The 17,247-nt window shown below is 38.5% G+C and overlaps 1 protein-coding gene across 1 annotated transcript in view; it reads right to left on the bottom strand.

The window, feature by feature from the left end:
* ATP8B4 (ATPase phospholipid transporting 8B4 (putative)) overlaps positions 1-17,247 on the bottom strand; it is a 246,299-nt gene that overhangs the window by 161,462 nt on the left and 67,590 nt on the right. Inside the window, 2 exon segments of the mRNA XM_007455539.1 lie at positions 14,177-14,238; positions 16,768-16,866. Of these exon segments, the coding sequence (XP_007455601.1) occupies positions 14,177-14,238; positions 16,768-16,866 (161 nt within the window).

Genomic DNA, 17,247 nt, shown 5'->3' with positions numbered 1-17,247 from the left:
CTTTCCCTAAATCATTCTGTAACTTTCTTGCATCTAACTCTCTTCTTCCACTCTCATTTTTTATTACTATTATTTTTATTACCATTGTATCTATCCTTACATTTCCAACCTCCCATTCTGTGTTCATTCTTTTTATCCTATAGAGCCTCTGACTTCCCTTCTTAGGCTCCTTCCTCACCATCACTACAAAGGTAAAGAGGATCACAGAGTCACAGTACCTAAGGGTTGGAAGGGACCTTGATATATCTGGCCCAATGGTACTCAAACTTCAATGTGCATAAGAATCCCATAAGGTGCTAATAGAGTCCTATCCCAGACTCAGAGATTTTGATTCAGGAGGTCTAGTAAAGGCAGTCCTCAGACCTCACTGTTAGAAGCACTAAATGGTCCAGTAATGCTCATGTTGGCCCCTCAGGGGCCACCACCGAGTAAGAGGGCAGCTGAGGACACCTGCTCTGCGCCCTCTTGTATATGTATATGTACTTGTGTATACTTGTATATGTTCTATATATTGGACTTCTATAAAGATTTCTTTTGAAAGTAATCTGCTGATTGGAAAAAGGTTTTAGATTACAGTATCCAACTCCCTTGTTTTACAGATGAGAAAACTGAGGTCCTTGGTCCTTAGTCACACAGCCAATTTAGTGACAAAGCAGGGACCAGACATCAGCTTCCTGACACTAGACTGGTGGGCTTTCCCCAATACCCTCACTGCTGTGCCATCCGGCAGTCCTATAATGAACAGCATATATATGACAATGGCAGTAATAGCGGGACCACATTTTACCAAAGTACATAGTTGGAAATACGGGAAAGAGATGAGGGAGAGAATGGATTTATGCTAGATCATCTATTTGTATTTTTCATCCAGCATGTTCTTAGCCTCCATGTGCAATAAACCTATGTGCAATAAACTTAGGTAGTCATCCTTTATGACCAGTACCCTTCCCTAATTCTCTTCTGCTCTCCCTATGTTCTCATCCCTCCATTCAATTAGCTCTTCAATGGATGATCTTTGCTGGGAGCCAATTCTTCCATGAGTTATTCTGACACAATGATATCTCTGCTAGTAGCCTCCCAAAACTTGTGTTAGTGTACTCCCATGTGTGTTCTCCCAGAGCACTTCATGCTTCATTTTATCATGGCACCTACTGCTGTAAAGTAATAGTCTGTTTATTTGTCCACCTCTTCCCCTGGACTCCAGGCTCCTTTAGGGAAGGAACATGGGTCTTAATAATCCCTGTATCCCTAGTACCTAGCATAGTGGCTGGTACAGAGAAGAGTTACATAAATGTAGGTTTAATGATAGATGGGAGAGTAGTAAATATGAGTCCCTGCCACCACTCTCAAGTCCCCTGTAAAATGTCTACTTCATGTCTCTGATGAAACCCTAGCACGTGTAGACAGACACACAGAGCAAATTCGATTATCTGAATGAAATACATCTCCTATTGCCAACACAGCCCGTTCGATTTCGCTGATGTTCATGGGTTCTCCTCCATGAAGCCCTTTTAATCTCAATTTCATTTCTCAATGCTTCATTTTTCTTCTTTACCCCTGGAACTCCCCCATACTAGGCTTAACACTGGATATTAGTCAAATTTAAAACCAATAGATGTTTATTTTGAATTAATGCTCACTTTTCTGAAGCTCAGAGAAAGTATACTTTATTGCACATATATTCTCCATTAAAAAATAGTATCAACTTTCTTTACATCTTCAAAATCTATTCTTTCTCCATCATTAGAGTCCATTCCTTCTGCAATGTTCAGCATCACAATCCCAGTTGCACTCTCCCTTTCTTCCTTGTGGAAGTTACCTCCAGTAACTAGTCCACAATGGCACTGCCAGAGTTTTCTTCCCATGTGTTGCTGACGATATCACTCTTACAGCCTCCAAATTTCCCAGATGCTTCTGAGTCTTTAGATCTAATTTAGAGATCATTATTCTTACTTTCTATTCACACTGCCCTCTTTTTTTTTTTCTTCCATTATTACACCTCTATTCCTTGTCAAAATTCAAGAGAGGATTTTTTAAGTTCCTGACGTGGAATAAGGAACTAGATCTTAGTTTTTGACAATACTGCTCAAGTTTAAATGTGGTTTAACGTTCCCCTGAATCACAGCTTCAAGGCACCATTTCCACCCAGGCTCCAAAATCCTACTGAGGTTTTCTACCACCTGGCTTTGGTTTATCAACAGAGCCTTCATACCAACAAGGATTTTTGAAAGCTGCACATTCCTAATGAGATGAGTCATTTTGCTCACTCATCTTACCTGTGAGTAAAAACAATGAAATGTGAGAGTATCCTGCAATTCTAGAGATAAACCTATTACATACAAAATAGGTATGACTGCATTCTATTGGGGGCAGAAATTACCTTTTATTTAACTCTGCACCCCCAGCACAAAGCATTCTTCCTGACACATGGTAGGCACTTAATAAATGTCTACTGAGTGAAAAAATGAACAAATGAACAAACATAGAACCTCTGATTAAAAGCTAAAAACCAGTGAGCATTAGTTTCTTAAGTCCACTATAACAGATTACCACAAACTAGGTTTTAAAACAGTAAATCTTTATTCTCTTACAGTTCTACAGGCTGCAAGTCCAAAATCAAGTTGTGTGCTGAGTGATGCTCTCCCTAGAGGCTCTGGAGAAGGAACTGTTCCACACCCCTCCCCCAGCTCCTGGTAGCCTCAGGCATCTTGACCTGGGGCTCTATAGCTCCAACCTCTGCTTTCACATTATCTTTTTGTCTATGTATCTTCTTCCCTGCTCTTCTCTTATACACTTGTGATTGGATTACCAGGATGATCTCATCTCAAGATCCTTAACTTAATGATATAGGTAAAGACTCTTTTTCTAAATAAGATCACATACACAGGCTCCAGTGGACCTATCTTTTAGGGTCCTGGGGGCACCATTCAAGCCACAACAATAGGGTATAGTATAATATCAATTATTTTTTAAATAAATACTGTGTGGAGGAGTAGAGAGTAATAAGAAGAGGAGAAAACAAAGATACAAAGATGGGAGAGAAAAGGGAGTAATAAAATGCCTTCACAAGTTCACTGTAATTCATTCTGATCTGTATAATGGAATCAAGAGAAATTTCTGTATTTTCTTTATACTCTTTTAAATTTTCTTAATTTTCTACCCACAAAAGACAGATAATACACCAATCTAAAATGCATGGGTTGTTCTTGGATTGGAAGAACTAACATTGTGAAAATGACTATACTGCCCAAAGCAATCAACAGATTCAATGCAATCCCTATCAAACTACCAATGGCATTTTTCACAGGACTAGAAGCAAAAATTTCACAAGTTGTATGGAAACAAAAAAGACCCTGAATAGCCAAAGCAATCTTGAGAAAGAAAAACGGAGCTGGAGGAATCAGGCTCCCGGATTTCAGACTATACTACAAAGCTACAGTAATCAAGACAGTATGGTACTGGCACAAACAGAAATATAGATCAATGGAAGAGGATAGAAAGCCCAGAGATAAACCCACACACATATGGTCACCTTATCCTTGATAAAGGAGGCAAGAATATACAACAGAGAAAAGACAGCCTCTTCAATAACTGGTGCTGGGGAAACTGGACAGCTACATGTAAAAGAATGACATTAGAACAGTCCCTAAATCCATACATAAAAATAAACTCAAAATGTATTAAAGACCTAAATGTAAGGCCAGACACTATAAAACTATTAGAGGAAAACATAGGCAGAACACTCTATGACATAAATCACAGGAAGATCCTTTTTGACCCACCTCCTAGAGAAAGGGAAATAAAACAAAAATAAACAAATGGGACCTAAATAAACAAATGGGACCTAAAACTTCAAAGCTTTTGCACAGCAAAGGAAATCATAGACAAGACAAAAAGACAACCCTCAGAATGGGAGAAAATATTTGCAAATGAAGCAACTGACAAAGGATTAATCTCCAAAATATACAAGCAGCTCATGCAACTCAATATCAAACAAACAAACAATCCAATCCAAAAATGGGCAGAAGACCTAAATAGACATTTCTCCAAAGAAGATATACAGATTGCTAACAAACACATGAAAGGATGCTCAACATCACTAATCATTAGAGAAATGCAAATCAAAACTACAATGAGTTATCACCCCATACCAGTCAGAATGGCCATCATCAAAAAATCTAGAAACAATAGATGCTGGAGAGGGTGTGGAGAAAAGGGAACCCTCTTACACTATTGGTGGAAATGTAAATTAATACAGCCACTATGGAGAACAGTATGGAGGTTCCTTAAAAAACTAAAAATAGAACTACCATACGACCCAGCAATCCCACTACTGGGCATTTACCCTGAGAAAACCATAATTCAAAAAGAGTCATGTACCACAATATTCATTGCACATCAATTTACAATAGCTAGGACATGGAAGCAACCTAAGGGTCCATCAACAGATGAATGGATAAAGAAGATGTGGCACATATATACAATGGACTATTACTCAGCCATAAAAAGAAACAAAATTGACTTATCTGTAGTGAGGTGGATGGACCTAGAGTCTGTCATACAGAGTGAAGTAAGTCAGAAAGAGAAAAACAAACACCATGTGCTAACACATATATATGGAATCTAAAAAAACAAAAATGGTTCTGAAGAACCTAGGGGCAGGACAGGAATAAAGATGCAGACGTAGAGAATGGACTATGGAATTGAGGACACTGGGAGTGGGAAGGGTAAGCTGGGAAGAAGTGAGAGAGTGGCATGGACATATATACACAACCAAATGTAAAACAGATGGCTAGTGGGTAGCAGCTGCATATCACAGGGAGATCAGCTCGGTGCTTTGTGACCACCTAAGAGGGATGGGATAGGGAGGGTGGGAAGGAGACACAAGAGGGAGGAGATATGGGGATATATGTATATGTATAGATGATTCACTTTGTTATACAGCAGAAACTAACACACCTTTGTAAAGCAATTATACTCCAATAAAGATGTTAAAAATAAATAAGTAAATAAATAAAATGCATGGGAGAAATGAAGCCATTGAGATTATCTCAGGAGATCTAAAGCAAAATGCCCTTGTAGTAGAAATGTGTATACAGTTCATCAGCAGTAAGTAGTTAATTGACAAATGCTGTCAAAACATTTGTTTGGTTTGATATAGACAACCAGTGGGCTCTGACTGAAACCACATTTACTCATTATAATATTATGATCTCTTTCAGCTTTCAGATTTTAAGATCTTAAGGTTTTGCATTATTAAAGTTAATGTTCTAAAATCTCCAAGGCCTCTGTGGTTTAGGTTTAGGTTTATTTTTTCAAAAGAAATTCTAGATCTCTCCCTATGACAACAGAGAAGAGATACATAAACCTGTTTTTGAAAAAGAGAATCAAGTTTTAAATGTTACATACATAGAATGTGGTGTATTTTTAACTTCCATTGTCATCTCAGATAGATGGGTCCTAGCTCCAGAAGAGCCTGCTATTTTGGTGAGCAGCTGCATGGGTTTGAGTTCAGAGCCAAGGCAGAACCAAACTACTCTGATTAATAAAAAGGAGACAAATATGAGGGGCCCCAGATACTGAGAGGAGACTGGAGACAGCTATACTGAGCACTGCATGGGGAAAGGAGAGATGATAAAGGCCAGCAGCAGAGAAAGAGAACTTTGGCGAAGAAAAATGTCAAAATGGGATTTCATATGGTTTGCTATGGAGTTTGTGAAATAAACTTCCTCATTTATATCCCCCACAAAGTGTTCATTCAACTCTACCTTGCTCTCTAATGCTTTCACCTGGGGGGTTCTTCAAGGGAGCTTTAAGAGGAGAAAAAGAGAGCCACTAACATCTGGGTTATATAAACTTTAAAAAGAAATTAGGAGATGCCACTGAAAAATAACCCATGTGCAGAGTTTTGAAAGTACTATAATTTCCTGTTATTTCAAGATGCACCTCATTTGGGGAAACAGTCACCATTTAGAAATTCAATACAAAAAATTGTATTCATGCAATGTAATAATTGATTACAATGGAAAATCACTTATAAGAACTAAAGCAATGTCATGGCTCACATACAGAAACCAGCGCATTGGCAAATGGACACTTCCATTTGCAAAGCTGACGTGCAGAATCGCCCAAGAAATGATCAGTCCAAGACTTAAGAAACTGAAATTAACTTATCGGGGGTGAAACTATTTTTGAAACACTTTTACTCTGAGTTAGCACTGTGAGCTAATAATTAAATCAACTTTAAACCATTTGCACTGAGTCCAAAAAGTACTGAGACTACTCCCATTAGTTTGCTTTTGAATTCATTGTCATTTAAGCCCATAATAGTGTGTTTTATTAACACTGTTTAAAAAAAGAAGAATCAATATTTTTCACCTCAAATTTTCCTTTCAAATATGCAGATTTATTCATATAGACCCTGAATAGCTGTCCCCTAGACCCAATGGTACCATCATAACATAAATTATTTACATGGGCTAGAGGTAAAAAAAAAAAAATTGAGTTGGTTCTCTGCCTTGTGTTTAACCACAGAAGTCTCCACTCCCCCTGCAAGTCCACAGGCTCTGATGAAGACGAAATAACTCAAAGCAGGGTTCATCTGATCTCCCATGTAATCAACAGAATTCCAGAACCTTGCACGTTCCCACTCCCCGACTTACAAGAAGCACACAGACACACTAAATACGTGTCAGCTGCAGATTCATTAAGTTCAATGACCTTGGGCATTTTTTGTTGAGGGAGCTCAAGGACAAAAAGAGCATATTTAATAAGAATAATAAGCCACTCTTACCCAAGACCAACATTTGGGATCAAATCCAATACAGGGGGATAACATCCATGAATTACTCCTCTCCTGAGTAAGTTATTGCCAAGAATTCAACAGCAAATGATAGAGCTTTTGATCACAGGTCTACATACCTCTAATCTGGGAGGACAAAGAAGATGGGAAGAGTTCCTTCAGAGCTGCCCGAAAGGATCTGCTAGCCACACTTCTGAATCTCTGCCCAAATTTACTCAGGGAATTCTGCACACCAAAACTGATGCAGATACTTTACAGATGAGTGCAATATAGCTAGTAATTGCAGTATAAAACTTATATTCAAACTGTTTCAAATTATTGATGTTTGGGGATTTACATGTGTCACTAATACATTTTTTAAAGCAGAACATTTTGGGGTTTTTTTCATATTGTGCTATGATTAAGAAAAGATAAACTTGAAACTTGCTGGTTGGTGGTCTGACATGAAACCCTTGTTTCTGGAAACTCCCATGTGTGACAGAAGTGAAACCTTCCATGCTTTAGTCAATATGCCCAACCTGTTCCTGCTCACTCTTAAACCTTCCGATAAAAGTTGCTATCAGTAGACTGAGTAATAATGCTTCAAGTTCCAATTACTTAATATAGGAAATAACAGGTTCAATGTAATCATTCTCAGTGGATTTTGTAAATATATCACAAAAACAGTCTTATAGAAAAGGGTAACTATCAATTTAGAAAGATGAAGAAACTATACTTTAAAAACAGACTAAATATCAAGCAATAGGGAAATGGTTATGTGAATTATAAGACATGAACTCAAAGGAATGCAGCCCTTAAAAATGCAGCTCTTAAAAATTAGGTATATAAAGACAATAGAAAAAGATTTGTAAAACGGTAACGATATGATGTGAAGTAAAAACGGAAGGAGGGAACTCCCTGGCGGTCCAGTGGTTAAGACTTGGTGCTTTCACTGCTGAGGGCCCGGGGTTTGACCCCTGGTCAGGGAACTAAGATCCCACGAGCTGTGTGGTGCAGCCAAAAATCAAAAAGTAAAAAGAGAAGGATAAAAACATATACACACAATTATGAGACATCTTGGCATAGAACAAAAAGACAGAAAGGAAATGTAAGAAAATAGTAATAATTACTTTTGGATAGTGGAAGCATGAATGTTATTTTCTTCGTTCTACTTTTTCCTATTTTCCAAATTTCTCTTAATGAACATATGCTACTTTTATAATGGAAAAAAACCCTACATACTAAAGAAAAAAAATGAAACGAAATTTTCTATACTAATATCCAGTGGGAGTTATCACTTAAACCAGAAAAGTTGCTTAAACAAAGAGAAAATCTGCACCTACTGAAATAATACATTCGTTTGCATAATTTTGCAGCATCTAGGAATACCAGACTTGAAGAGTACAGACAATAATCTGAAGTAAAGAAAGCCCTTGTCTCTCCCTATAAATACTCACAGTTTCCAAATGAGAAATGATTGAAGAAGATTGATGGGAAGAGTTCTGTGAAAGAGCCTGGGAGATTTAAGCCAAGTGTACCAAAGCTCAGGAGAGTATAAAGTGGAATTTGTTACACAAAAAGCTGATGGGCAAGAGCAGTTTGAAATCCAGACAAGGCGGGAAAACATCCTGCCTGAAAGAGGGACGACTGCACCAGAGCATTTGAGCTCAGATTGTTCTAATGCACAAGTGTAAGTTCAGAAGATGTTAGGGAAGTAAAACATACCAAGAAAAAGTAACGCTGACTTTATTTGTTCATAGTGACACAAGCCACTATGCCAACAGCCAGCAAGATCAAACAGAGAATCCTGAGCTGAGAATCCAGAGGCCAGGCTTATAGCATAGAGCTCATTTTCTTCTTGGCTCAGTTCTCTCACCTGTAACTAAGAGCAGTGCCGTCCAATAGAATTAGAAGGTCAGCCACAAATGTGCACCACAAAGGTAATCTTAAATGTAAAACAGATAGCTAGTGGGAAGCAGCTGCATAGCACAGGGAGATCAGCTCAGTGCTTTGTGACCACCTATAGGGGTGGGATAGGGAAGGTGGGAGGGAGACACAAGAGGGAGGATATATAGGGATGTATGTATATGTATAGCTGATTCACTTTGTTATACAGTAGAAACTAACACACCACTGTAAAGCAATTATACTCCAATAAAGATGTTAAGAAATAAATAAATTTTCTGGTAGCCACATTTAAACAAGTTTTTCAAAAGGTAAATTTAATAATATGTTTGACTTAACCCAATGTATACAAAATACTATAATTTCAAAATGGAATCAATATAAAACAAATTATTAATGACATATCTTACATACTCTTTTTGGTACTATGCCATTAAAATCTGGTATATACTATACACTTAATAACACATCTGAATTTGGACCAGCCTCATTTCAAGTGCTCAAGAGCCACATGAGACTAACGGCTACCTAGCTGGGTAGCAGAAGACCTCCACACTCCTTCCCTTGTCCCAAATCCATACGACTAGAAATGCTGATGGGACAGAACAAAAATTGGAAGTTGCATAAATACATGAAAGTCAGAAAATGATTCAGATTTAAGGACAACACATGTAATGGGGAAAGAAATAAAAGATGAAAATGAGAAAAATTAAAATCTGAATTTCTGAAGGAAAGAAAAATATGGCAAAATAATTATTGATTGGCCATGTGTTTGACTAAAAATGTGAGCCTTACTACAAAAAAAAAATGTAAATCAGCATTACAGAATTATTCCTTTGTGAGGATTTATGTAAATAACTATGCTTATCATTTTAAAAAATTAATGGAATTCCTTCCCTTGGATGTCTTTTAAAATTTGAGAGATACATGCATAGAGATACAAGTGTAGGTAAAGAGATGGCCTTGACTAGAGGTTCTCGATTGTGTCTGCATAGTAGAATCATCTTGGAAACTTTATAAAACACCAGAGCCTCCCCTACGAGCCCCTCACTTACTTGCTCTGGGCATGGCTGGGGCACAGATACAATGGGCAGCCCAGGTTGAGGAGTGTCGTATGGGATGACCTCTGCAGGAACTTTCAGACTCCCTCTCACTGCCCCTCACCTGCCCAGGTGCTCTCATGGTGGTCAGTGGCCCAGGATGTTAGCATAACCTGAGAAACCCTCAAGAGAAACACTAAGTATCTCCTGGTACGTTTTCCACAGGTTCAGTCAGCAGACGGCACTCGTAGCCTGGGGGAGAGTGTGCACTTCCTATACAGCAGGCACAGTAATTTCTAGAAATTGGAATTGTTCGCTTCTACTTAGTTTTAAAACTTAAGTCACCAAAAGATTTTATCAAAGGCTAATTCAACACCTATTTCTTAAGCACTTTCGCATATTTAACAGATTGTAGATACAGAAGATTGGTCCTGACTGGAAAGGAATATAAGTAACAAAACCTTGAAAAGGAAGGGTATAAAGGGAGAGTTTTGTCTAATTATTGTGTGGCTTAAGTTTACATTGTTCATTCGCTTGCACAATGCTAAGAACATAGATGAATAATGCTCCAGGCACTAAAAGTGAGGATATATATATTTATTCACATATATATTACATTTAGATAATATATATATATATATATATATATATATAATGTTTATATTTCTATAATTGTGTACAAAGCCCTTCAAATGCAAAATAAATAGAGAAGAAGTGGTCAGACCACAAAGTCTACATTTACACATCACAACACGAGTAGGTAAAAGGCTAATGTAGGTTCTTACTTGCCATGGAACTCTGGACAAGTCATTCCTTTTCTAGGCCTTAATCTCTCCATCTCTAAAAAGAGGCACTATCACCTACACCCTGGGGTTTTATGAGAGTTAAATGTGGAAGCACTGGAGCCCACACGTGGTAGTTGCTGAATAAACATGTGTTGAATCTGAATGTAAACGCCATGTTCCTTGCTTCTGAGCGCAGGAGAAGGGAGACCTGAAGGCCAGAATGACAACTAATTGCCCAGAGTAGCACATCGGTCACTTACACAGACCAGGTTTCCTGACTGGTGCTTTCATCGTACCCCCTTTCCCTCAGGAATCTCCTCCCCGAAGCTGACCATGCCTCCCCTCCCTCCAGGACAAGCCAGTGGAGGCTCCTGCCCTAGCATGAACCTCAAGTCCAGAAGCCCTCTGCCAGAGAACACAGGGAAGCCACAGTACTTAGCAGTGCCCACCCCAGTGTGATACCCACATCTAGCAACATCTGGATGCCTCTGATCCCCTCCAAGCTTTTTACTTTATCTGTGCATCATGACCCATTGGTGTCTAGCATAGACCCAAAAGCACTTTCCTAACATTTTCCATTAACATTGCCATGGGATTAAGTATGCATTAACTACTGTCTTAGATCAACTTCCCTAAAAGCAGATCCTGAGATGAGGATTCATATGTAAAGGGTTCTTTAGGAAATCACTTCTGGGAGAAACTGGTAAGGAAGATGAGAAGCAACACATGGAAGGGGAAGAAGCCACGCAAGGGTATGACTGCAGGCAAAGTCCCATCCTCAGCCTGATCTCAACAGGCACTTGGGGTGCTAATTGCACCTCAGAGCTTGTCCAACTTGAGGCAGGGGTGCTACTCTTTCTTACTCCTGCACCAATCGGTCATTGGCTCCAATAGCCCAAGGACAGCGCTCTGAAGAAAGTAGCAAATAATGCAGACAGGAGCTGAGGGTGAGCACAGGAAGAGAGTAGTGGTCTGTGCAGAGTGCTGAGAGCATCCTCTATAACCACCAGCTCCAAAAGAGGACTCAGAGCTCCCTGGGCTATCTCAAATCTAAGTCCATTTGATTTCTCCAACTTCTCAAATTCCAAGAAGTGAAAAGCCAGTCTCCATAGCCTGAGAACATTCTGCAAAGACCACAGCCCCAGCCACTGGAATTGGCTAGTAATGGGACTCAGCAAAATTTTACAAATCAGGCTCCTCTGGTAGATTGCCCTCTCAGCAAGAATACTTGTTACTGCTCAGTTTGAAAATTCCTTAGACACTGTGCTAGGCTCAAGGGACAGACATGATCAAGAGAGATGCCCTAAAGGAGCTCACAGTAGAAAGTAATCTTACAAATGGAAAATCTTGTGTGATTTTTAATCGAATCCCAAAGAATACTCCATTCTCAATGATGTGCTTCTACCTTCAACATCACAGGATCAGCAACAATACTTTTCAAAACATCACCGCATATCAAATTACAAAGAGATGTTACCTCATAAGAAATAGACAAGAAGCTAAATGAAGCCACAAGAAAGTAAGACCAATGCTACTTCTAATTTTAATGACAATGATAGCTAGCATGTGTGGGACACATACAATCATCAAGTTTCTGAATATCTAAGTTACTGGATACTCCCATGGCCTCCAGGTAGAGGTGTCAATATCTATCACTGCCCAAATATTGTCACAAAGTTTAACTGGTAATTTGAGAGACATTAAAAGATATGCTCAGGCTATTAGTTCAAATTCATTATGTAATTGTACATATTTTTAACATACTTCATGAGAGATGATACTTAAAGTAATGAGACTGATTATCAAATGTTCCTTGGGGAATTAGTCAGATCATATTGTCAGATGTAATTCCCAGCCAGAACTGCAAAGCTTGAGAAAATCAGGATAGGCAACAGTCCAGCTCAAAGTCACACACAACATTAGCTTACAAAGAGTCACCACTTCTCAAGAACTTGCTCAAGACCATAGAATTATTCAGGGTCAGGACTAAACTCAAGTCTCCCTGAGTGCAAAACCCATACTTTTAAACGCCATGCTATAGTGGCAACAATTCAAAACCTGCTGACATTGGAAATGAACCACATGGTTCCAGGCATCTTTATGGCTTATCCATGTCACGTCAAGATCACACTTTCAGAGGCTGTATTTCTACAACTGTGGTTTTAGATTAAGATCATTTTTTTCCACTGTGCATTTAATGCCATTTTCTAAAATAATCCAATAAAGGAAAACTATATGTATTCATTACATTATTAATAATCAGTCAATGTTTTGGTTGCAGAAGGAGATTAATTACTTTAATCCTACCAGTTATTGTCTAGACTACCTAGCCCCTCTTGATATCCATTTCTTGGAATTTTCCATCTCATGTGACTAATATGTTTTATGATATTCCCTTTAAAAATTACATTCTTCACAGTATCCAAATGCTTCAAAATCATCAGCAGATGTGACTGACTGCCAGATTAAAGTACAATGTTACAAATTTACTTTGTCACATGTTAAAAAAAAGGGACAAAGAAAGAGACTAAGAAACATGGAATGAAGGTTTGAAATTTCCCTTTTTGCTAAGTTTTCTGGAGGTGTTTTTGCTTTTGTTTGTGTATAAATACACATTTTAAACCATTTCAGATTCAAGAACCATTACCGGATATATTTCTTTATAGATGGATGAATTTAACAACAATTCAAAATCTGTGTTATGGTGGATAATTCATTCTAGGCTCAACTATCAAGTTAATAAAAAATGCTTATCACTATCACTTGATATGTGTTGAAGTCTCTCTAGCAATATTCCCAGAAATTACCAAAGCAAATAATTCAAATACATTAAACATCTGCTACAAACATCACATGTGTGCCAGTTCTAAATAGTATTAGATCTAGAAATGAAAAGTAACAAGAATATGTCTGTGTTCCACAAAGGAAACTCCAAAGGAATTTGAAGTAAAAGTTGAGTGGGTAGCACAAACATTTGCTGAACTTAAAAAAGAGCCATGGGGGCTTCCCTGGTGGCGCAGTGGTTGAGAGTCCGCCTGCCGATGCAGGGGACACGGGTTCGTGCCCTGGTCTGGGAGGATCCCACGTGCCGCGGAGCGGCTGGGCCCGTGGGCCATGGGCGCTGAGCTTGCGCGTCCGGCGACGGGAAAAAAAAAAAAAAAAAAAAAAAGAGCCATGAAGATACAAAGGACTTATATTGTCATTTTTAATAAGTTAAAGGGGGAGGCGCTTCCCCGGTGGTGCAGTGGTTAAGAATCTGCCTGCCAATGCAGGGGACACGGGTTTGATCCCTGGCCCGGGAAGATCCCACGTGCCGCAGAGCAACTAAGCATGCGCCACAACTACTGAGCCTGCGCTCTAGAGCCTGTGAGCCACAACTACTGAAACCCATGCGCCTAGAGCCCCTGTTCTGCAACAAGAGAAGTCATGACAATGAGAAGCCTGTGCACCGTAACGAAGAGTAGCTCCTGCCTGCTGCAACTAGAGAAAGCCCGTACACAGCAACGAAGACCCAACACAGCCAAAAATAAAAGCAAATAAATTTTTTTTAAAAAAGTTAAAGGGGGAAAGAAACATATATTCAATTAAATGAGAAAGTCACCAATTGTCAAGACCTGTTTTGTGACCAGACATCTTAAAAATAGCATAAAGAATATATTTCTTACTTGCTGTCAATGAGCACTTCAGATTGTCGATTATTCACTTGATTATCACTCTTGTGGCGAAACTGAAAATCAAAGTGTTTGTGAAAAAACATATTAAATCATACTTTGTCAGCACAAATAGTGACACTGAAAATACTTTGAGTTCATCTGCTTGGACAATATCACCATCAGTCTAAAATGAGCATGACTTATGCTTACCTTGGACCCAGCTCCACGTGTTCTAAATCTGAATCAAGACCCTTCCCACTAAACTTCATTCTAGGTGTCACCAATGCAACAAGTCTAGCCACATGCTCTTCCAATTCCCACACATTTATAGTTGCTTTGAAGAAGACAATGTGCCCTTTACTCTGCCACACAGTTCCAGAGAAAACCATACATTAATTTTGATGTCTTTAACAAGGAATGGGGCTTCCATTTCTCTCACATATGTGCTCAATACTTTATTGGAACATCATTCATTCTGTTTTATGGATTTCTTTGAAGTCAAGCAATTACTTGTAACAACATGTATTCTTGTTCTCCAGAAATTCTAATTGTTAACAGTGATCTTATGAAATACTGAGCATTTAAAACAAAACTCAGAATACAATACTGAACCACATTTGGTGTGGATTTATGTTTTTATGCCCAAGTGATCCTATTTCTTATTTTGTATTCCAGTAATGAAAATATCTTATATTGCTTAGAAGAATCCACATATTATGAGCCTTCTACTAAACTCATAAATTAGCAGCCATTCAGATAAGGCTTTCTACATGAGCTGCCAAGACCAGATAGTAATAGGCTAAAGTAGAGATAAGATGTTATTTCAATCAATTAGCTAAATGCACAGATGAACAGGAGATAAGAAATTTTGATTTTATATATTATAATCATCAGGATTATTACTTTTTCCTTTAAAAAAAACATAATATTGTATCAATATCACAATATATAGATTGCTTTCATTAGCCCTTCCCTTTTTCAACGTCCCTCCCAAATTCATCCCAATCTGTCTATTAGACTATGCTCAGTGCCTACAATTACACTGATTGCCGGGTATAAGTCAATGAATATTACTAGGGAAATAAAGATACTTAGCACTGGTTAACATGAAAAGAGTTTATAGTACCGGTAGAGAAATAGTTAAGCTAGCCCATCATTGGCATGCAAACTTCCTTCCACCAACACTGCCATAGACGGGGAGCATCACTTTGACAGAATATATAATTTGACAGGGGTGGATAGTCTCTGCTCCTCCATACTTACACCCTGTCCTCATATACTCTGCCCTGTGCCAGGGGAAGCTGACCTATTTAATCCTTGCCCTTTGGCTATTGATCGGGCTTGGCCAATAGGCGGTACTGACAGAAACTCATGGGGCCAGAGGAGAGGAAAATGGGGTATGTATTCCTGGCTTCTTTTGAGCTGAGTCAGCAGTGGCCACCTCCTCTACAGGTAGCCCTCAGCTATAGCTCCAGGTCCAGCAAGTGCTTCCTCCTTTTGCTCCTTCAGGTCTAGAAGTAGTGTTGCCACCTATGTTGTTGCTACCCTATGTGCTTTTTCTCACTCACAACCCTTTAAGTAGTCCCTTCATTAATAATCTTTCTCCAATCTACCCCCATTCCAAGGTGACATGTCTTTCCTGCCAAGACCCTGACTAACAGGCACATACTATCACAAAAGTAAAAGCATATTCAAGCATTAACTGCAGAAGACACAAAAAGAGACTTAGTATTTAGTCACGTCTGTATCTAACCTGAAAATAGTCCCCTAAATTGACTAGCTGGCATCACAGAAAAGGACCAAGCAGTTTACCACCTAAAAGCTGAGGGGCCCACTCTCTGGGCCTCAGGATGCTCAGGCTTTGCCAAGGGGTCTTGGCATTGGCACAGATGGAGTCTGGAAGGACTAGAAACAGTAATCCCATGTATGAGTTCAAAGGAGATATAAATCTGTCAGTCACTGGCAAATAGAGAGCTATTGAGGCTAGGGTACATGCAATCACCTAGGAGAGAATAGAACTTGTCTGGATTTAGAATGTTTGGTTTGCCCAAGGCTTTGTTTTAAATCTTTGAATTTGAATGACCTTTGGATTATGGAGACTTCAAAACTCTCTGCTCTCTTATACCTTAATTATTTACATTAGTTGCTCGACTTTTGAAGTTATTTGATATTGTAATTTCTGGTATAATGAGCAAAGGACGTGAGAATGCCTAATATCTACCAACTCCAAAAACTTAGACAAAGACTAGAGATATAGGATAAATAATACTTCACTAGGTGGAAGCAGGTTTGTGATCCAATTCTGGTCTTACCACTAATTGGTTGTATGTTCATTAGAAAATCTTTAGTTCCTTACAGGCTTTAGTTTCCTCAAGTATAAAATAAGGGTGTGAGCCTAGTTATTGAAGCCCCCTTGCTATTATCATAAACAGGCTCTGGCTCTATGACATCTATTTTAATCATCAAATAAGTAACCATAGAGTTTCTTATGGTATTTACCAAAAGAGCTTCATTCAAAAATTTCAAATGGATCTCTATTTTCTACTTCTGAGAGGTCACAATTGAAACTGAGACCTTAGGAATGCTCAAAAGCAAATACTTACATAATCATCTGTGGCATCTTTGACAGCTGTCATAGTTACCACCAGGACCAAAGGTACAATGGTGGTAAACCAGGTCAAGGAGGAAATTTCTGGAATCAGCTGAAACAAATATTTCAAGTAGTTTAGGGCTTTTAAATTTCATAAAGATAGCTTTCAATTTTTGTCAATTTTATGACTTGACAGAAATTAATGAAATGATATTCAGATATTTGTACAAATATGGAACAGCTTTTCAATAATTTAAGTGTTTGCACTCAGGTACAAGACACATAGAATAGACGTATCATTGAAACAATTTTCAGACTGCCTGACAAAAATTAAATTTTTATAGCAAGTTGAGAAGCTTCTTGAAATCTTTCACAAATGATGATCTTTCTCTAGGATGATAAATGTCACCTATCTTTTCTCAGCTTCTCATTTCAACTTTTCACAGTTTTACTAATTCCCAAAGAGAGAATCTTTTTTTTTTTTTTTTTTTTT

This window comes from Lipotes vexillifer, unplaced genomic scaffold (assembly GCF_000442215.2).
Source record: "Lipotes vexillifer unplaced genomic scaffold, Lipotes_vexillifer_v1.1 scaffold24, whole genome shotgun sequence".
Taxonomy (NCBI): Eukaryota; Metazoa; Chordata; class Mammalia; order Artiodactyla; family Lipotidae; genus Lipotes; species Lipotes vexillifer.
Note: the sequence above shows the minus strand (reverse complement) of the source record. Positions and strands in the feature narration are given on the sequence as shown.